Source organism: Notolepis coatsorum, assembly GCF_963971535.1.
Source record: "Notolepis coatsorum genome assembly, chromosome: 14".
NCBI classification, from domain to species: domain Eukaryota; kingdom Metazoa; phylum Chordata; class Actinopteri; order Aulopiformes; family Paralepididae; genus Notolepis; species Notolepis coatsorum.
The window spans coordinates 71,898,458-71,920,216 of record NC_140178.1 but is presented as its reverse complement, the minus strand read 5'-3'; the positions used below and the strand labels follow the sequence as shown (position 1 = coordinate 71,920,216).

The 21,759-nt window shown below is 47.4% G+C and overlaps 2 protein-coding genes across 2 annotated transcripts in view; one reads left to right on the top strand and one right to left on the bottom strand.

Moving 5' to 3' along the window:
- The window catches only part of LOC311240567 (large ribosomal subunit protein uL3-like), a gene marked incomplete at its 5' end in the record, with an annotated part of 153,444 nt that extends 141,637 nt beyond the window's left edge, over positions 1–11,807 (top strand). The window contains 5 exons of the mRNA XM_084329143.1: positions 8,537–8,697; positions 9,362–9,463; positions 9,820–9,915; positions 11,102–11,221; positions 11,673–11,807. Of these exons, the coding sequence (XP_084185269.1) occupies positions 8,537–8,697; positions 9,362–9,463; positions 9,820–9,915; positions 11,102–11,221; positions 11,673–11,732 (539 nt within the window). The 3' untranslated portion in view covers positions 11,733–11,807. The remainder of the gene's footprint in view (positions 1–8,536; positions 8,698–9,361; positions 9,464–9,819; positions 9,916–11,101; positions 11,222–11,672) is intronic.
- A 561-nt stretch (positions 11,808–12,368) lies between these two features.
- Positions 12,369–21,759, bottom strand: part of LOC311240566 (testis-expressed protein 2-like) — a gene marked incomplete at its 5' end in the record, with an annotated part of 30,042 nt that continues 20,651 nt past the window's right edge. The window contains 5 exons of the mRNA XM_084329142.1: positions 12,369–12,970; positions 15,256–15,376; positions 19,524–19,733; positions 20,617–20,754; positions 21,335–21,467. Of these exons, the coding sequence (XP_084185268.1) occupies positions 12,824–12,970; positions 15,256–15,376; positions 19,524–19,733; positions 20,617–20,754; positions 21,335–21,467 (749 nt within the window). The 3' untranslated portion in view covers positions 12,369–12,823. The remainder of the gene's footprint in view (positions 12,971–15,255; positions 15,377–19,523; positions 19,734–20,616; positions 20,755–21,334; positions 21,468–21,759) is intronic.

Here is a 21,759-nt window from a genome sequence, read left to right as displayed (position 1 = left end):
CTGTGGCTAGCGTGCATTGGATTAGCTTGCGCTATTCATTGGCATTGCTACTGAAGGTATCATATGGCTGTTGTTGTTGTCATATGCGAGGGTTGGGCTTGCGAGGGGGTACCGGATAAACCCCTCTTTCCCTCTTCTGATTGGTCAGGGGGTTTCTGCGACTCTCTTTTCATTCTTTCGCTCCTCTCTCACGCATGGCGAAGAGGGGGCTGTTGGGGTGGTCTTCTGGACCTCCTCTGGTAACCCTGTGTGCTTCCCGAGCCGCCGGGCCCGGTCCGAAGTAATGTTTCGTTGAAACCGTAGGCCTGGGATAACCCTTTTTTTCTTGAGGGGTTATAGGAACAACCACCGTATGTGGTACCAAGAGGGTGGTTGATTCCCTGGTGTGTTGGAGCAGAGTCAACTCCCGGGTTAACCGGTTGAGTGTGCCCCTGCACATTCATGACGTCTGCCAATCGTGTCAGCCTTCTCTGCCTCGACCCCTCTGGGTGGGTTTTTTTTGATGGAGGCTTTGTCATGGTACGCAACAACGCCAGCATACGCCCCTTCCGCCGGGGGGGCTGTTTTCAGTTGACCCCTTTGGCGCCTGTCTCGTCCGCAGTGCTCCAGGCTCGGGTCTACAGCCTGCTGCCTGGTTTCCCCGGTGCGCTGCCTGCTTCCGTTGGTTAACCTTTTGAATGCTTTACGGCCATGCTGACTGCCTGTGTTGCAGGGTCAGTGTGCCAGGCGGTGTACTATTGGAGGGAAAGGGCCCGCTCTTGGAGGGGCCCTGTCCGAATACGCTGGCGATGTGGGGTGCGGTGTCACTAAGTGACCGCCTGGTGGGGTCTTGATGCCTGGCGTCATTGACCTCTCCGGGCCCCCTTTTTCCAGGGGATCCAGTCCCTTCGGTGGGTCTGGGTCTTCCTTCGCGCTCCGCTGCTACGGCCTTGTCACAGGGTTGAGTTTGCTCTTGATCCCGTGATTTTGGGGGCAGTAACAAGGGTTGTTCCTTCCGTTCGTTCCCTGGTGGCATGCGGGTTGTGCGTGTGCGTAGTCGTGGGGTCAAGCCACGATCTGCTCACCCTGTGCGTTGAGTTGCTTGAGTTCCTCTTCGCACGGTCGGATCCGTCTCCCTCCCGTCCTCCAATAGGGAGGGTATCCCTCCATTAGGGAGGGTCGGGGGGCTCAGTCCTCCCCGGTCTGATGGTTGTGGGGGGCCTCAGCGGGGTACATTTGTCGAGCTTCTGGCTTCCGCTCAGCTCCTCTTGTGCAGACTGACGCTGAGCGGAGACCAGAATGAAATAGAACGTAAGGTTATGTATATAACCAAGTTCTATGAATTCTGGTGACGCTCAGCGTCAGGACGGCGCTGCGGCCCTTGATCTCGCCTTGTGGTGAAAGTTTGGGAAGGAGGCGAGTAGGTGACCACACACCTGCTTATAAAGGTAAGCGGATAGGGGTGTGGCCAGACGAATGTTGGGATGTAAAGGTACATTGTGGAATTTTTTATTCAGTGCACGTGCACGAAGTGAAGTCAGTGCAGACTGACGCTGAGCGTCACCAGAATTCATAGAACTTGGTTATATACATAACCTTACGTTAACCCTTTCACTACCACACTACAGACGGTGGGAGTGAAAGGTTAACCTTCTGTAGTGTGGTAGTGAAAGGGTTAAAACCTTTGTTTACCCAGTGAGGGTTGACTGAGCTCTGTGTGCGTTTCTAGTTATTTTTGCAATAACCAGTATGGAATTGAATCTGATCTGAGCCATCAATATTGGCTGTCAAGAGATATTTCGGCCTCCTATCACATCTGTGCCCACAGTTTTCAAACTTTTTAACCCTTTCACTGCGACAATACAGAAGGTTAACCCTTTCACTACCACACTACAGAAGGTTAACCTTTCACTACCACACACTACAGATGGTTAAAACAGACGGTTAACCGTCTGTAGTGTGGTAGTGAAAGGGTTAACCATTTGTCGTGTGGCAGTGAAAAGGGTTAACCTTCTGTATTGTCGCAGTGAAAGGGTTAACCTGGGTTAATTCTGCACTATGGAAGATTGGCACCCTGTCAGCCCATGTTTTTTCATGGACAAAAGTTACAGTGCAGGTTTAACATAGTTCATAGATACACAAATAGACATAGCTACAGACAATGACACACTGCATGCACGCACACGCACACACACACACACACACACACACACACACACACAGACACACACACACACACACACACAGGTAATTAAACCATTTACTCTTCATATGCCCATAGGCAGGGGTGTAAAGTACTTGAGTAATTGTACTTCGTTACAATACTTAAGTACTGTTTTGGGGGATTTGTACTTTACTCAAGTATTATTAGGTTTGTATACTTGTATTTTTACTCAATTACATTTGAGAGAAAAAAAACTAACGTTCTGTACCGTATCGCTCTCGCTCGGCATCGCTCTCTGCACTATCTCGCATACGTGCACGCGCACTGAATAAAGACCACAATGTACCTTTAATCCCAATATTCGTCTGACCACACCCCTATCAGCTTACCCATATAAGCAGGGGTGGGGCCACCCACTCTCCTCCTTCTCGCTTTCACCACAAGGAAGAAGTGCCTCGGTAGATCCCCACACTTGACACCATGATGGAAGAAAGCTTTAGGAGCAGCTTTGGGAAACAAGGATACGTTGACATCATATCTTTATTTTCTCTCTCACTATTTTCGAGAAAATACGGCGATATTGTCTTCGTACTGGAGTGTCTGGAAGATGATGATCATTCTAAAAACCCTCCACCGGTTTTCGTATTGGGAGCACGCCGCTGCATGCTTCTCAACTGCAGTTCCTTGCTGTGTTTGTTGGGGTGAAACCTGTCAGGCCACAGCTGAACTGTCGGACATGCCGCTGTTGTGAGAAGCGGTGCGTTCCAGGTTGGGTGAGTAGTGTTTGCTGGCGGGCTCCACTTGTCTGTTAGTGCTATGGGGGCTACTTGACAAAGTTTATGGAAACCGGCCCCAGGCTAGGGTCCTTTGTTCAGCCACCTAGGCGACAGAAGACCTTGGTCTGAAGACCATTATAGTTTTAACTAGTGGGCCGCGACCATTGACACTGGTGATCCCTGTGTGTTCTGGACGAGTGGATTCTCTCTGTCACCGTGTTAAGGCCCCATCTTTCATATCCAAATGAGAGTATTCCTTCACGAGGGGATATGTGCATGTAATGTGCGATAGCGGCAGATTCATGTTCAAAGTCAGCTACACAGGCCAGTTGGTACTGTGCTGATTCCGTCGGATGTGGTAAAGTCACCGTTGTGAAGCGGTGTTGACATCTTGTTTTCTCTTTTCTCTTAAAAAGTGAGGAGAGGTTCAGAACGGCGGCCTGTCTGGGTGAGTGTTATGTCATTGTTTACATGTTCATAGCTTACGGTTAGCCAGTCAGCTGTTAACTGCTGCGTTAGCCTGCTGGATCGCTGCATGGCCTGCTTAGGGCCTACTATTAGCCAGTCAGCTGTTAGCTGCAGGGCTAGCATGTCGTGGTCGCTAGGTAACGTTAGCTTGCTGCTATGGCCATGGCCTGGCGCGGGGTAGCTTAGCTTCTCGCGCGCCGCCGTGAGCTCGCTTCTGATCGCGTGCGTCGTTAGATCGGCGTCTCGCGAGCAGAAGCAGTAGCACCCGAACGGTTGGAGCGGCCGTTAGCTTGATGCTAGTCTGTTGAACGTGCTTTGATTTTAACATGTTTTACACTCTTGACCACGACGTCATCCTTGACAGGGGATGTTTTCGTCGACCCTGCCCTGAGCCAGGACGGCAAGGTTGCATCAACAGGGGACTGTAGTGCGGGTTGGGGCGGTGACGCTGCCCAGTTCGGACAACACAGGAGCGGCTGTGTTTCCTACGGTGTCTGTGACTGCACTTCGCTGATCTGCGTTCCGGGTAGGAACGGGGTTGACCAGACCTCATAACACGTCTTCTGGTTTTACTTTGCTAAATGTATTGTGAATAACGGTGTTTTTCCCAAAACGTGTGTTGCTACAATGCATTTAGGATACGTTGCGGGTTATGTGTGAGCTGTTTTTGTCACTGGCAGTTAGCTTCTCCGTGCAAATGGGATGTAATGATCTGGTTGTTGTGTGAGAAACACGGCCGTGTACTCACAACTAAGGTAACTAACCTATGAAGCTATGCTTGGTGACAAGTGAGTAAAAGAATGTTCTTTCTCAGACTGTAATGACAATGAACAGTGTGTTCACACATTAACAGGTTTTCCTGTTTTAACTGGCCGTATTGAGGGTAAAATAGGAGGATTGTGTTTCCCCCCCGGTTCCCTGGGGACTTTTTCATCCTCCTATCAGACATGTTGTGCATTAATTGTGTCTTTTGTGTGGTAGGGATACGATGTAACTCTTAGCTTGATTGCTGAGGTTGTGCTAAATCTGCTGGAGAAACTTATTTCCTAAAGGGAAATTGGTTTGGTTGCTGTCATGTGTGCTTAGCAAGGCCTGTGGTCGATACTAATCAAGAATGATGTATTCTCTCATTGTGAAAAAAACGGCGTTCCTCTGTTGAGTGTTTTTGCCATTTTTTGTAGGTGATGATGGGTTGTGTGTGTCATGTGACCTACAACTGGGTTGGACTGGCCACAGAAGCACATGTGTATGTTGGACCGGGGTTCTTAGAGCCCTCTCTATTCTGTGTTTTTCCTTAGTAAAAATCAGATAGCAGGTTAGCTCATGCGCTGTGTGGAGCTGTGAAACGCTTCATAGAGCTGACTATGACTGTGTCATATTCTCTTTTTGTCGTTACATCGTATCATGGGTGTGGGGTCGTAAAGGGGTGAACTGGTAACCTTTCCTCTCCCCATTGTTCTGTCGGTCAGGGGTACACCCCCTGTCCTTCAAGGTTCCCGTCACGTGGCGGTTCGGCACGTTACGGGGGGGGGGGGGGGGGGGGGGGGCGGGAGTTCCTGGTCCCACGGCCTGGTATATTGGGCGTGTGCACCGCAGGAATTCCCCCGCCATAGAGTACGTCACCGTGCGCGTCTCTGTTGGTAGGACTTCCGTGTGCTGTTCAGGTCCATGTGATGGATCTGTTTTCAGGGGGGGTGGTCAGGGCTCCTCCTCACCAAGCGCCTATTAGGCCTTCTGTGAGTTCGGACTCCTTCTTCCATGTGAGGAAGCCTCCATCAGAGTACAGAGCCTTCCTCCTCAGATTGTCAAAGTGAGTGGACCCTCTAGAAGGGTCCTTTTCTATTGTATGTATATTCGATTCAATTCGTTTATTGAGTGTGTATGGGTTCAGTGCCTCTTCCCCGGAGGCCCTAAAACCAGTTTTTTACATGGCTCAAGGTGCAATATATTCTTTTCAATCTGTACAGCTCGCGTGGGAAGTCTCTCTGGGGATCCCCGTCTCTTTCCTATGGGAGGGTGGTGGGATGTAAAAATGTGAACATTTTTTACCCCGGCTGTGTAGACTGGGATACATACTGTTGATGCTTCCTTCTTTCTATTCCAGAAGTGTTGGAGTTAGGGAGTGTCACACCCCTCTTGTCGTTCCCCTGGGCGCCTTGGGGATTCAATGACAGGTCTAAATAGCCTGTTCATTGATGGGGGTGTGTCCCGACGCACGTATAGTGCTAGCTCGCTGTAAACAGGCGATTGACTGGCACGCCTTGGTTGCTTGTGGTTGAAACAGCGTTTTTATAAAGCAACTGAGATGGGGGTTTTTCCTCTTCCGACGACCACATCCCATGACCTGGGTGGGTTGTCGACGGATTCTCGTTCATGTCTGGGGGATGATGACGGGATGGATCTGAACATATGTGGTGGGGTCTCACGCCCTTGGGGTGGGCCACCAGGCGCGGTTCGTCCGAACGTCTGGGTGGCGCCTTCTTTTCATGTTAAGATCAACACGCATATCTGCCCTTCTCCTGGAGTAGGCATGTCGGCGTGGTTAGGGCACGGGACTGGTTCTGGTCACGCTGGTCCAGATCAGTTGAACCCGTTGTCCGCCGGGGATGCAGATCTGCTGTTCTGGTACCCTGAGGGACTTGGGCTTTTTTCAGGGGGAAAAATGCCAGGTCGGTCTGGGTGTCACAGGGTTAAGCGCTATGGAGACCCTGGTTGGGTATGTTTTTACTCAGCACTGTCGTCATGGCTTACAGCCATGCCATTCTGTACGCGCTCGATCTCGTCGGATCTCGGCCGCTACACAGGTTGGTCCTGGTTAGTACTTGGTTGGGAGACCGCCGGGGAATACCAGGTACGGTGTGCTTAGGGGCTGGTTCTCCATTATTTTTCGCTCCTCTCTCACGCATGGCGAAGAGGGGCCTGTGGGGGTGGTTTTTTGACCTCCTCTGGTGACCCTGTGCTTCCCGTACCGCCAGGCCCGGTCCGAAGTGATGTTTGCGACCCGTAGGCCTGGGTTAACCCTTTTTGGAAACTGAAACACTTGTACTGCGGTATAGCCGGTGTATACCCGCAGGTGTGTTTTGGAGTTTTTTCTTGAGGGGTTATAGGAACAACCACCGCATTGGGTAACACCGAGGTGGTTGATTCCCTGGTGTGTTGGAGCAGTGTCAACTCCCGGGTTCACCGTTTGAGGGTGCCCCTGCACGTTCATGACGTCTGCCAATCGTGTCAGCCTTCTCTGCCTCGACCCCTCTGGGTGGGGGTTTTTAAATGGAGGCTTGGTCATGCAACACCGCCAGCTTACGCTCCTTCCGCCGGGGCGGCTGTGTTCAGCTGTCCCCTCTGGCGCCTGTCTCGTCCGCAGTCTCCAGGCTAGGGTTAACAGCCTGTTGCCTGGTTTTTCCCCGGTGCGCTGCCTGCTTCCGTTGGTTAACCTTTTTTGTGTGCTTACGGCCATGCTGACTGCCTGTTCTGCAGGGTCAGTGTGCCAGGCGGTGTACTATTGGGGGGACAGGGCCCGCTCGGCTTACGGCCATACCAACCTGAACACGCCCGATCTCGTCCGATCTCGGAAGCTAAGCAGGTTCTGGCCTGGTTAGTACTTGGATGGGATTCCGCCTGGGAATACCAGGTGCAGTAACTGAGGGGCCTTTGTCCGAATACGCTGGCGATGTGGGGGGCGGGGCACTACGTGCCCACCTGGTGGGGTCTTGATGCTGGCATCATGGACTTCTCCGGGCCCCCATTCTAGGGAGTCCAGTCCTTTTGGTGGGTCTGGGTCTTCCTTCGTGCTCCGCTGCTACGGCCTTGCCACGGGGTTGGGTTTGCCCTTGACCCCGTGATTCTGGGGGCAGTAACGAGGTTGTTCCTCCGTTCGTTCCCGGGTGGCATGCGGGTTGTGCGTGTGTGTAGTCGTGGGGTCAAGCCACGGTCTGCTCACCCTGTGCGTTGAGTTGCTTGAGTGCCTCTTCGCACGGTCGGGTCCGTCGCCCTCCCGTGAAGCCCCTAATAGGGGAGGTGCCCGCCATTAGGGTGGGTCGGGGGGGCTCGGCCCTCCCTGTTCTGATGGTTTGTGGGGGGCTGTCAGCGGGGTGTATTTGTCGGCCGTTGGCTCTCGCTCGGCCTCCCTTGTGCAGAGAGCGATGCCGAGCGAGAGCGATACGATACAGAACGTTAGGTTATGACTATAACCAAGTTCTGTTAGTGTAGCGACGCTCGGCATCCGACGCCGCTGCAGCCTTTGACCTCGCCTTGTGGCGAAAGCTTGGGAAGGAGGAGAGTGGGTGGCCCTACCCCTGCTTATATGGGTAAGCTGATAGGGGTGTGGTCAGACGAATATTGGGATTAAAGGTACATTGTGGTCTTTATTCAGTGCGCGTGCACGTATGCGAGATAGTGCAGAGAGCGATGCCGAGCGTCGCTACACTAACAGAACTTGGTTATAGTCATAACCTAACGTTAACGTTATTAATCCTGCGGCCGCACTTTATTTAAAAACAGCCAATCAAATCCCCATCAATGGAAAATTAACCCGCCCATACCTATGCTGATTGGTCCTTGTGCAAGACTAGAAAGCGGGGATCTTTGATTAAACACCTGCTATCAGAAGAATAGACAGTCAGAAAAAAAGTTTTTACTTTAACTTTTTAGTACTTTTAAAAGTAGATACTTTTTTACTTTTACTCAAGTGTGTTTTTAGCCGGGCTGCCGGGTAGCGCAGCGGACTAAGCATCTGCCTACCACCGCTGAGACAGTCGGGGCGCCTGCTCAGCGAGGAAGGGATCTGGGTGAGGTAGTGTGATCCTCCCACACACTCACCCAATGAGAGTCCTCGCTGTCAGGTGAAAAGAAGCGACTGGCTGACTCTGCATGTATCGGAGGAGACATGTGATAGTCTTCAACCCTCCCTAGACTGGCAAGTGGGGGGCAAATGCGTGCAACGGCCAGGAAGGGAGGGAAGGGAATTGGCATAACGACTAAAATTGGGATGGGAGAAAAATAATACAGAAAAAAGGGGAGAAAAAGTAGATTAAAAAAAAGTGTGTTTTTAGCCAGATACTCTGACTTTTACTTGAATACGATTTTGAGATGATACCCATACTTTCACTTAAGTATAATTTCTGGGTACTTTTTACACCCCTGCCCATAGGTGTGACAAGCCGTTGGCACACAAAGAAGCTCCCCAGGAAGACCCACAAGGGTCTGAGAAAGGTGGCCTGTATCGGGGCCTGGCACCCGTCCCGTGTGCCCTACACCGTCGCCCGCGCTGGCCAGAAGGGCTACAACCACCGCACTGAGCTCAACAAGAAGGTCAGTGGCACACTGGTCAATTCCACTTCGCAAGTTTGTAGTTGGTTGGTGTTGGTAACCTGTTTGTCGAATATATTCTTGGGACATTTTTGATCATGTTGTCTTTCACCTCTTCCAAAATAGGTTTGTATTCAGGCTTTTCCCCTGCCTTTAACCCTTCCACTACCATACTACAGAAGGTTAACCCTTTCACTAACCGTCTGTAGTGTGGTAGTGAAAGGGTTAACCTTTTGTAGTGTGGTAACCGTCTGTAGTGTGGTAGTGAAAGGGTTCATCTTCTGTATTGTCACAGTGAAAGGGTTAACCCTTTGGTAGTGTGTCAGTAAAAGGGTTAAGTCTATGTCTGAGTTTGATTGGCAATGTTGCCAAAGTATGGTAAAAAGACAGCAACTGAAAACGAATATATACGGCTAGAACTCATTCAGCAGCAGCCATATGCAAAGATACAAATATCTTGCTCAACATCTTGGAGGTCAAACTGTCATTTAGGCGGTCAGAAAAACACTTGAGCCACCAAACGGTTCCACACGCAGGGCGGAACTCTGGTACTGCTGGTTTTAGTTTCCGAAAACAAAAAAACTTGTGAATTTCCCATTGGATTCCCACGACGCTAAGCCTCTATGCTAGTGGTCCTTATTCCAGGTATTGTGTGTGTGTCCCCCAGGTCTACCGCATCGGTAAGGGCTTCCACATCCAGGACGGCAAGGTGATCCGCAACAACGCCACCACTATCTACGACGCCACCCAGAAGTCCATCAACCCCATGGTACTGAACACAGACGCCACTCAGTCGGAGAACCGTCTCTCTATAACACCATCACGCACCGAGAGTACATCTCGTAGACATGACCATGTTAAGATGGCATGCAATCCATTTTACACGACAGTCTTTTACAGTTAATGTCAGAAATCTATCATAATCAATTAGATTGAAACTGCACGATTCCCAATACAAGCGGGGCCTCAGACCCTGGAGGTGAGTGGGACCTCAATTCTCTGCAAATGCTATGTCTATGTCTATTTTGTGTCTACATCACTGCTGTGAAGCACTGTGGGCTGCAATTCCTGTATGAAAGGTGCGATACAGATACATGCTGATCTGTGTCTGTTGTTCTTGTACAGGGAGGCTTCCCCCACTACGGAGAAGTGAATAATGACTTCCTCATGCTGAAGGGCTGTGTGATTGGCCCCAAGAAACGCATCCTCACTCTAAGAAAGGTAGAGTGTTGTTTTTTTAAAGGCTCAGTTTAGATGTTTTACAAACTCTCAGTGAGCAACCATCTTTTACCATAATAGTACTTGTCTGTCTTTCCAAGCTGAAAAATAGAATGTATATATGGTGTGGTAGAGTATGACATTGTGGAATCATATTTAGTGACACCTTGGTCTAAATGAAAAAACTAAATGTTTATTATTCCCTTTATTATTATTATGACTTTTTTCCTTGTATTACTTTACCAATTATATACCAGTTATTTAACTAATCCACTGTTAAGCCCACCTTAACATCTATTGCACGCCTGACCGTCCTTGTTTGGGGGTTCTCTTCTTCCATTAGTTTCCTCTGCGTTGCAGGTGTGGCTGCATTGTGTATTCCGTCCGTCCGTCCCATTCTCGTGAACACAATATCTCAGGAACGCTTTGAGGGAATTTCTTCAAATTTGGCACAAACGTCCACCCAGTACAGACTACTACTTTCAGTGGTCTAGGTTAACCACACCCTCATGTGTAAGCCCCGCCCCTTCCATATGTCATGAACAGTTATTTGTAGAGACTTATGGGAAGTGGCAATGAACTCAGTGCAGACTACTATTTTCAATGGTCTAGGACCAGGTTAAACATGGCCCCATGCTTAAGCCCCGCCCCCTTGTATATCTTGTGAACCGTTTGACATACAGACTCGCAGGTGGCGTCATTGTACTCATCAGGGACATCCGCTTACATTGATTTTTGCCCCCCCCCCCCTACACTTAAGCCCCACCCCTTTTATATCTTTTGAACTGCTTGTCGTAGATACTTGTGGGTGGTGCCATTGAACTTAGAGGGGAGATCCTATTTCATTGGCCTATGTTTGCCCCACCCCCTACACGTAAGCCACACCCCCTTTCATATTGAGAAGTGCTTGTTGGAGATACCCCCGGGTTGAGCCGTTGGACTCAGCAGGGAGATCCGCTTCTATTAGTCTATGTTTGCCCCACCCTTTACTCTTAAGCATACAACCGTGAGGAGGTGTAGGAGATTTCTAATTTCTTATTAAGGTCTTTACTGAGGGTTAAAGTCAGGGGGTGTTGTTCCACTGTGGGCGTGTGAAGCCCATTGAGACATGTATTGATATTGGGTTGACAAATACATTTGACTTGACTTGACTATGTGTGAACACTGCTGTGTGTTTTAAACCCCACAGTCTCTGCTGGTGCACACATCTCGCAAGTCCAAGGAGGAGATCGAGCTCAAGTTCATTGACACCACGTCCAAGATGGGCCATGGACGCTTCCAGACCGCCCAGGAGAAGAGGGCATTCATGGTGGGTGTGGGAAAATGTGTGTGTGTGTGTGTGTGTGTGTGTGTGTGTGTGTGTGTGTGTGTGTGTGTGTGTGTGTGTGTGTGTGTGTGTGTGTGTGTGTGTGTGTGTGTGTGTGTGTGTGTGTGTGTGTGTGTGTGTGTGTGTGTGTGTGTGTGTGTGTGTGTGTGTGTGTGGGGGGGGGGGGGGGGGGATTTGTCTCCCAATGGTAAAAGGAGATGACAGTGACTCGTCCCGGTCTTATCATTCTAGAATGGACCTATCTCAAGCCCCTCTTTTCTTGATCCTCCAATCACAACTGTTCTTTCTTCCCTCTGACAAAAACGAAGGCGGGGCTTGAGATAGGTCAACTGTGTGAAAGGGGCTTGTATGAGTAAATACTAAATGTCTTTCTTGAATTGACGTAATATTTGTACTATGCCATTTTAACCTTTGACCCCTTGTTGACCTGCAGGGCCCCCTGAAGAAGGATGCTCTGAAGAAACTGCCAGAGCCAGTGCCAGAAGAGGCCTAGAGCATTGCATCATTCACTGCACACACACACACACACACACACACACACACACACACACACACCAATAAAACCGTGTTTTTCAATCTACTGTGTAGTTTGTCTTGTGTGTAATTAGCTTTGGTTGAAACTAAAACCATTTGAGAAAATCATTATGCTGCTTAATCATCTTTAACTGAATTTGTAGGTACTAAGTTAAATTCTATGCACCGTCTTACATGTAATTGTATGTATTTGGAGTTTTAAAATGAACCCAAGGCGTCAATGCTTGAAGTATTTAATCCCCACAGGTAGATCAATAATGGCATTGGCACTGTCCAGAAAATTGACATGCATCAAGCTAGCTTGGTTTAACTCAAGCAAAATGGGAAAGGAACTCATCATCCGCACCTTTCTCGCAGATTCTAGACTGGTCAAGCAGCCACTCCCTTTTCTGGAATTTCAACGTGAACCCTTTCACTGCCACACGACAGCCGGTTAACCCTTTCACTGTGACAATACAGAAGGTTAGCCCTTTACTATCACACAACCGATGGCGATGCTCCATCATTAGCTCCGCGGATATAATGATGCTAATGATGGAGCATCGCTGTCGGTTGTGTGATAGTAAAGGGTTAACCTTCTGTTGTGTGGCAGTGAAAGGGTTAACACAGCACCCTGGGCTTACAAGCATGCTGGACCAGGGAGTGGTCTCCCTATAGTCTGAGGTCTGACGGTTCAATCCAGCATATTTCATAGTCTCTGCATATCTTCTGCATACAATGAACATGTCCCTCTAACAGAACTTGCATTACAATAGTCTGATACAGTTCTATAGTCTTGTATGCTTCCATTGATGTAGGCCGTGTTTCAACAGTAGGGGGCACTGTGCCACTTGACTAGCAGATCTGTCCTCCTCAGTCAGAGCTTAGCCATGCCACTCTGCTTGCCACCCTGTGCTACGTGCGCCATCTGTAAGCATCTGCCCCGTGCCAGGTATGATTTGCTCCATCAGTGGTTGTGCCAGCTTAAGAACCCATCTTGGATCCATGCCTGTGACCACATAATGCGATGTGACATCGCAGTACTTCCGACCGCAGTCTTGGGAGTGAGCGCTACTCTGACAGGTACTCCTGGGACTCCACAGAGGACTGGCGTGAGGAGGACTGAGCCGGGGAGTGGTGGGGTGGAGGGGGGCTGTCCTGGCTGGAGGTCATCAGGGGAAGGTACAGGTCGTCCATGTTGGGCATCACAAATACTTTCTGTGGAAGGGGAATGGATCCATAGTTGACATTTAGTGAGCATGTGCTAGTGATGGTTAGTGAGTATGTGCTAGTGATGGTTAGTGAGCATGTGCTAGTGATGGTTAGTGAGTATCTGCTAGTGATGGTTAGTGAGTATGTGCTGCTAGTGATGGTTAGTGAGCATGTGCTAGTGATGGTTAGTGAGCATGTGCTAGTGATGGTTAGTGAGCATGTGCTGCTAGTGATGGTTAGTGAGCATGTGCTAGTGATGGTTAGTGAGTATGTGCTGCTAGTGATGGTTAGTGAGTATGTGCTAGTGATGGTTAGTGAGCATGTGCTAGTGATGGTTAGTGAGTATGTGCTAGTGATGGTTAGTGAGTATGTGCTGCGAGTGATGGTTAGTGGGCATGTGCTAGTGATGGTTAGTGAGCATGTGCTAGTGATGGTTAGTGAGCATGTGCTGCTAGTGATGGTTAGTGAGCATGTGCTAGTGATGGTTAGTGAGTATGTGCTGCGAGTGATGGTTAGTGAGCATGTGCTAGTGATGGTTAGTGAGCATGTGCTAGTGATGGTTAGTGAGCATGTGATACGTATGAAAACTATACTCACAGAATTAATATGGTGAATTATTTCACTGGCCCTAACCATGCTACATACATTCAGGAAACCACTCATATACACAACATGACAATTTCAACATATTAAATTGTAATCATACTGAATACATTCGTTTAACGTCACACAGCATTATAGATGTTTACCCTACAATTTCCTGGATTTATTTATATATACAATCAAATGATAAGTACTAGTTTTTGTACTAGCTTTTAAAATGCAGAGCCTGCCATTGTGCTTCACATGTTCTACTATATAAACCAGCATTACTGTTAAAATATGAATGTTCCACTATATAAACCAGCACATAGACTGTTAAAATGTGAATGTTCCACTATATAAACCAGCACATGGATTGTTAAAATATGAATGTTCCACTATATAAACCAGCACATAGACTGTTAAAATATGAATGTTACACTATCTAAACCAGTACATAGACTGTTAAACAAGACAAGTGATGGTTCCATTTCACCGTTGAGAGGCAAAGGACATCAAAGAAACACTGTTGAGAAATCCCTTTTGGTTGCCCCAAACAATAGACAGATGCCCGATGACTGACTGAGGACTGACTGACTGATGACATGCTGAGTGAATGACTGACTGATGACTGACTGTCTGATGAATGATGAATAAATGACTGATGACTGACTGATGCCATACTGATGACTGACTGATGACTGACTGACATACTGAATGAATGACTGGCTGATGACTGACTGACATACTGAATGAATGACTGACTGATGACTGACTGACTGACTGACTGACTGACTGACTGACTGACTGACTGACTGACTGACTGACTGACTGACTGACTGACTGACTGACTGACTGACTGACTGACTGACTGACTGACTGACTGACTGACTAACTGACTGACTGATAACATACTGAATGAATGACTGACTGATGACTGACTGACTGATGACATACTGAATGAATGACTGACTGATGACATACTGATGACGGACTGACTGATGACATACTGACTGAATGACTGACTGATGACTGACTGAATGACTGACTGACTGACTAACTGACTGACTGATAACATACTGAATGAATGACTGACTGATGACTGACTGACTGATGACATACTGAATGAATGACTGACTGATGACATACTGATGACGGACTGACTGATGACATACTGACTGAATGACTGACTGATGACTGACTGAATGACAGACTGATGACTGAATGAATGACTGACTGATGACTGATGACTGACTGAATGACAGACTGATGACTGAATGAATGACTGACTGATGACATACTGAATGAATGACTGACTGATGATGATGACTGACTGATGACATACTGAATGAATGACTGACTGATGATGATGACTGACTGATGACATACTGAATGAATGACTGACTGATGATGATGACTGACTGACTGAATGAATGACTGACTGATGACATACTGAATGAATGACTGACTGATGATGATGACTGACTGACTGAATGAATGACTGACTGATGACATACTGAATGAATGACTGACTGATGATGATGACTGACTGATGACATACTGAATGACTGACTGATGATGATGACTGACTGACTGAATGAATGACTGATGACTGACTGAATGAATGACTGACTGATGATGACTGACTGACTGACTGAATGAATGACTGATGACTGACTGAATGAATGACTGACTGATGACTGACTGACCTGGAACTCGCACTGCAGTTTCCTCTCAATCCACTCAGTGACATGGGTGAGGGTGACCTCCCTCTCCCCCAGCATAGGATGCACACGCAGGTCCAACCTGGGAGGCACGCGGAAACTATACCTGAGAGAAGGGGGAGAAAGAGGGGGAGGAGAGAAGGATGAGGGAGAGGGAGAGGAGAGAGAGGAAGAGGAGAGAAAGGGGAGAGCGAGGGAGAGGAGAGAAGGAGGAGAGAGAGGGAGAGGAGAGAAAGGGGAGAGCGAGGGAGAGGAGAGAAGGGGGAGAGCGAGGGGGAGGAGAGAAGGGGGAGAGAGAGGGATAGGAGAGAAGGAGGAGAGAGAGGGAGAGGAGAGAGGGAGGAGTGAGGGAGAGGAGAGAAGGGGGAGAGAGGGAGAGGAGAGAAGGAGGAGAGAGAGGGAGAGGAGAGAGGGAGGAGTGAGGGAGAGGAGAGAAGGGGGAGAGAGGGAGAGGAGAGAATGAGGAGAGAGGGAGAGGAGAGAAATCAATATGGCCGCCCTCCGAAAAAGGTTTTGGCAAAAACTTTTTAACCAAATGAGCTTCAAATTAAAACTTGGTGTCTATATTATGTTTCTTGGCCATTAGAAACACATTGGAATGCTTATATTTATAATTGGGTGTGTCTGCACCCCTAATTTGCATATTTCCAAGTTGGCGGTTCCCCAAAAATGAGTTTTACCTTAACTTTTACGTTTCTGTTTCAATATTGACCCATTTCGCATTTGTGTCTTGATTATGAACCCCACACAACAAGATTCAAGCAACAGCTCCTCAAATATCTGCCTGAATGGAGTGAACACCAGAAAGGGAGGGACACATACATCACAAACAAGGAACAAGTGGCTAAGAGAGTAGCTAGAGATCACGATTCCAACCAGATTGATCAGGATGAGGCGATTCTGTTGATGACAAGTATTGCTTACAACCAGGCCACACATTTGACGGCTCCTTCCCATCCAACTGTCTCACAACATCTGTTGCAGAACCCTAATGAGTGTTCAATGATGTTGTCCTCCAGGGTCCAGCACTCCTCAAACCCTGTGCAGCTAATACAGAAGATGCCAACCTGAACCCGAGAACGAAAATAGCAAGTCTCATCACCCAATGTCAGAAGTACAATGCATATGGCAGCACCCATCACACCTGCAAGACTGACGCAATACGTCACAGCAAGGACAGATAAATGCCCTTTCCGCTCTATTGTGGCCTCAAATTGCATGGCAATGGACACCAGAAAACGGAAGTTGATGAAGCACATGCACAAGGGTTGTCAGTGTCATATAAACGAGTAATGGAGGTGAAGCAGTCGCTGGCACATGCACATCCTATAAAAGTTGACACTGAAGATTCATCCACACCCAAACTTCCAGACTCATATACAATTGTTAAGCCAGCGGAACTCAATGAAGGAGATATATTGGCAGCCAGAAATGGCACTGATCCTGTGCAACCATTGCATGATCTTGTGCATGGAGCCAAAGTGAAAGATGAGAGTTGGTTGATGCTTGGGAAAAGAGTTCTCGATCAGGAGACACTAGGTGAAGATGATGTCATTACATGGTCAGGTTATAACTCGCAGCTTATGAATGATGACAGTGAAACCTTGTGCAGAGATAGGAGTGTACCCCTTATTCCCAGATAAAGCAGCATCTTAACACAGAAAGGCACATCATTCCTGAATCCTGGCCAGATTGCTGTCCTTGGTGCTGATCAACCATTGTATGCTATACCCAAGCACCTCCAATGGCAATTGGGGTGCTAGAGTTACTGTTCTGTCGATTCGTTCGGTCACTCTGAGAAGGACACTTCAAGCTGTACATTCAAGTGTGTGATGAGCTCTGTGCTTGGTTTCACGTGATGGATCACACAAACTACGCTCGCTGATTACCCGTCCATGTTCGAGACATGTTTGAGCTGCCTGAAAAAAATCCTGCCATTTATGAAGAGTACATGAACGGGAAATTCATAGTGCAGCGGTCAGAACATAAGTTCAGCTTGATTGCAAAAGACCAATCCCACGAGCAATCAAACAAAATGCTGCAGTCCTGTGCTCCTGTGGTCCTGTGACTCTATGAAAGCCCTGAAGCCCTCACACTCTTCATGCTTGCAGGGCCTGACTGCGCCAGGTTGGTGCAAGAGTTTGAAGCTGTGTATAACAGCAGCACATCATCGTCAACATCTCATCACAAAGAGGCACATAGCTTGCAGGTCATGTTCAGGAAAGATGTCAAATCCTTCACAGAGGTTATGGAGACCCACGGAAATCCATTTCTACCAAATAATGACCTTGTAGCACTCGACACACAAGACATTATGGAAACAAGTGGCTGAATCAGTCGCAAGGGTTCACGAAGTTGGCATAGCCCTTTTACTGGAACCAGGTGACCTCTGTCCAGCAAAATATCCCAGAGTTCAGTACATGGGGCTGGTACTGGGACTCCACGACCAAGACTTGGGAACCTTACTGGACTCATCTTGCAGATGCCAGTAAAGCCTGCACCATTCTCCTCCACTGTGGCTGCAAAAAGTCATGTAGAGGGCGCTGCAAATGCTTTAAAGCTGGAGTCCATTGCACCTCAATATGTGGCTGTGAGGGTGCCTGTACCAACAATGAGGGTCGAGACTACAATGAGACGACAATTAGTAATCTGGTTGTGTGATTAGGATATATAAAAATCGTCACCTACAGCTTCTATCCACAATCACTCACCCTGGTAAATAAAAAGGACTGAGCACATCCATCCCCATAAACTTATATCTATAGACTGAGCATACCTTGATGTGGTATGTGGATCGTCATTTTGGGCTAATGTGGGGTATGATTATGTATTGTTTGTGTATTGTGCAGTATTTATTGTTGTTCTGTCATGTTTTTGCCTTTGTTGTTGTTGTTACGCCTGGCTAGTATTAGTAGTAATAGTATTACCCATTCAATATGCACATGACAGAAAATATTATATGGCATATAATATTTTCTGTCATGTGCATATTGAATGGTTATATAATATATACCCATTCAATATGCACATGACAGAAAATATTATATGCCATATAATATTTTCTGTCATGTGCATATTGAATGGGTAATACTATTACTACTAATACTAGCCTTATGCACCTTATGACACTGTGAATATATTTTTCAGTTAGTTAGATAGTCAATTATATTGACCTATTTGTTTACACTGCTTGTGTTGTTTTTACTACCTGTACCCCCTTCCCCCATGCTGCTATTATGCCTGAATTTCCCCAAGGGGATCAATAAAGGAATATCTTATCTTATCTTAGCCGAGAGTAGGACAAATTTGGGCTGGTAGCTCTCGGCTAGGTGGCAAATTAAAAAGTAGATCTTGGTTCAAAAAAGGTTGGGCACCCCTGGTGTAGAACTACCACATGCCTCCTCCGATACATGTGGAGTCGCCAGCCGCTTCTTTTCACCTGACAGCAAGGAGTTTCACTAGTGGGGGAATGTAACGCGTGGGAGGTTCACGCTATTTCTCCCAGATCCCCTCCCTGCTGAACAGGCGCCCCGACCGACCAGTAGGAGTCGCAGTTTACAATGACCAGGACACATACCCCACCGACTTCCCACCCGCTAACACTGCCAATTGTGTTAGTAGGGACGACTGACCAAGCCGGAGGTACCGCTGACAGCTGGATTAGATCCCAGGGTCTCTGCTGTGGTAGGCGAGTGCTTAGTCCACTGCGCTACCCAGCCGCACCATTGTTTAGGTTTATTTGACATTATAAATATTGCCTGGCAATCAATGTATCTGATTCTGATATAATTATATGTTATATAGAATTTCACTTTTATAGACATAAAAAACAAAAGTTCTGGTAAAACTCCCTTTCGGGTAGTCGCCATCTTGGAAATATGCAAATTAGGGGTTCAGACACTTGTATTTCTTGTTAATTTGGTTAAAAAGTTATAGCCAAGACCTTTTTCGGACAGCGGCCATATTGATTTGGCCACCAGGGGTCGCCGGCTCATTGTTTTTCCATATCACCCAATCCTATCTTCAAGTAAATTTACATTTACATTTAGTCATTTAGCTGACACTTTTATCCAAAGCGACTTACAAGTTCTGTACGACAAGTCATCAGGAAGGTCACAACTCTATCAGCTGAGTAACAATGTTCATCAAAGTGTTGAGTGCTAAGTAAAAACAAAACATGAAAATCACAGGCTTTCACGCAACTATCAAGAATACCATTACATGAGCCTGTTAGAGGGAAAGGCGGTCAGTACCATATCCTGTCTGTTGGGGGAGGAGGGATGTTGACGGCCAGAGTTCCGGAGAGTTCCAGGACCTCCACCGCCAGCATTAGCGGCATGTTGGACACCTCAGCAATTTTCTTCTTGATGTACTCATTCTCCGTGGCCTTCTGGAAATACTTGGACTTGGCAATTTTATCCATAAACCTGAGGATCTTTCTGCTGGTACTGCCCCCAGCATGCCTGAGAGGAAAGAAGAGCAACACCGTTGTCAGGAATATACTGTATAAATTACAGATAGTACGATATCAGTATAACCTACTGTCTATTGCTTATCTTGCCTCGTCCAGTTAGGTCATATTGTCCTTGTACCATGTGTGCCAGTATGCAGACTACACTGTGAATCTCTGTGTATGGAACCAGTATCTATATTATAATATCTACACATTTCTGTGGTCCACAACATGCTCTTATTACATGATCAGTATTATTCAAGAACATTGTGATTTATTTTGAAGTTGTCTCACTTTTTTTTATACAATATATCTTTTATAGTAACATCTATCCAACAGGACTGAAGGAGATGTATTTTTGGTATGTGTTCGGCCATGTCTTACCTTATTCATATTATTCTCATGACGTGTTTTGCCACACAATGCCACAGCTCATTGGTCACATCTGTTATCATTTGCCGCTCCCATCCCCCAATTTAGTCGTTGCACTGCCCTACTTCTCGGTCTAGGGAGGGTGTGTAGACTACCACATGTCTCCTCCAAGTCGCCAGGCGCTTCTTTTCACCTGACAACAGGAATTTCACTGGGAGAGCTTAACACAAGCGGAGGTTCATGCTATCTCCCCCCAGATCCGCTCCCTGGTGAACAAGTGCCCCAACCGACCAGTAGGAGTCACTGTTGCAACAACCAGGACTCCACCCCCAAACACTGCCGGTGGTAGGCAAGTACTTAGATCTCTACACACTACCCAGCTACCCTTGGTCACGGTTTTAATTTAATGATGATCACCTGCTAGTTCATTACAATCACCTGTTGTAATCTAGCCCATATATTTTCACCAGGCTGTAAGTAAGAAAACATGAGAGGCTACTAAAGATGATATTATTATTCACCCATCAGGCCCAGGCGGTGTGTTTTTATCTCCCAGAGTTCCTTGGGGCTCAATGGGAGGGGCTTCTTCTTCATCAGATGACCCAGCACTGGATGACTCCTCATCACTATCAGCCAGTATAGACAGCCTGGGTTTGTAGCTGGACAACACACACACACACACACGCACACACACACACACACACACACACACACACACACACACACACACACACACACACACACACACACACACACACACACACACACACACACACACACACACACGCACACGCACACGCACACACACACGCACACATGTATCTTTTAATACAAACAGTAAAACAACAACAGCAACAACAAATGCATGAATGTCAGCCTCCGCTTGTCTCTTATTTACACTGGGGGCGAACACAAATCAACAGTGTCCAGTGACCTGAGAATAAATTAACAAGCAGCTAAAAATAAAAATAGCCCACAATAGTATTGAGGACAAACGGGAACAGAGAGGTTCTCTCTCTTCTCTCTCATTATATCAGATATCAAGCATCTTAAAGTGCTGATCTGAGACCGGATTAGCTCATAAATCAGAGTAAGATGTGTATATGGTCATGTGACCTGAGCAGTGAACCTAGATCGGCACCCCTACTCTTAGAAGTGTGATAAATAAGCGCCCATGTCTTTCTTATGGGGCTGTAGGGGCCACCACCTTTACATAGAATGAGTGTGACTGGGCCTCACCCTAGTTGTTGAGTCTCTAGGATGCAGTGGGCCTCGACCCCGCTCTCCTTGCCCAGCTTACACAGGTTCATCTTGGTCTGCAGGGACATCTGGAGGCCTCCCATGTACACCACCTCCAGCTCTAACCACAGGCCTGGCGGAGGGGACAGGAGAACAGAACCACTGTACATCTTCAAGTATGTTATGAATAGATCTGTATTATGTTGTATAATACTCCTGTATAGAAACGAGGACACACACAGATGCTAAGCGTTGTCGCACGAGTTGAACTGGTCTTACACAAAGTGTCATGCCTGTGAGCTGCCACTAGTGGCAGGGTGGCTAACCATGAGTGAGTGACTGACCACAAGGTGATGTAAAAATAAGACAAGATAATATAAGATATTCCTTTATTGATCCCCTTGGGGAAATTTGGGCTTCATAGC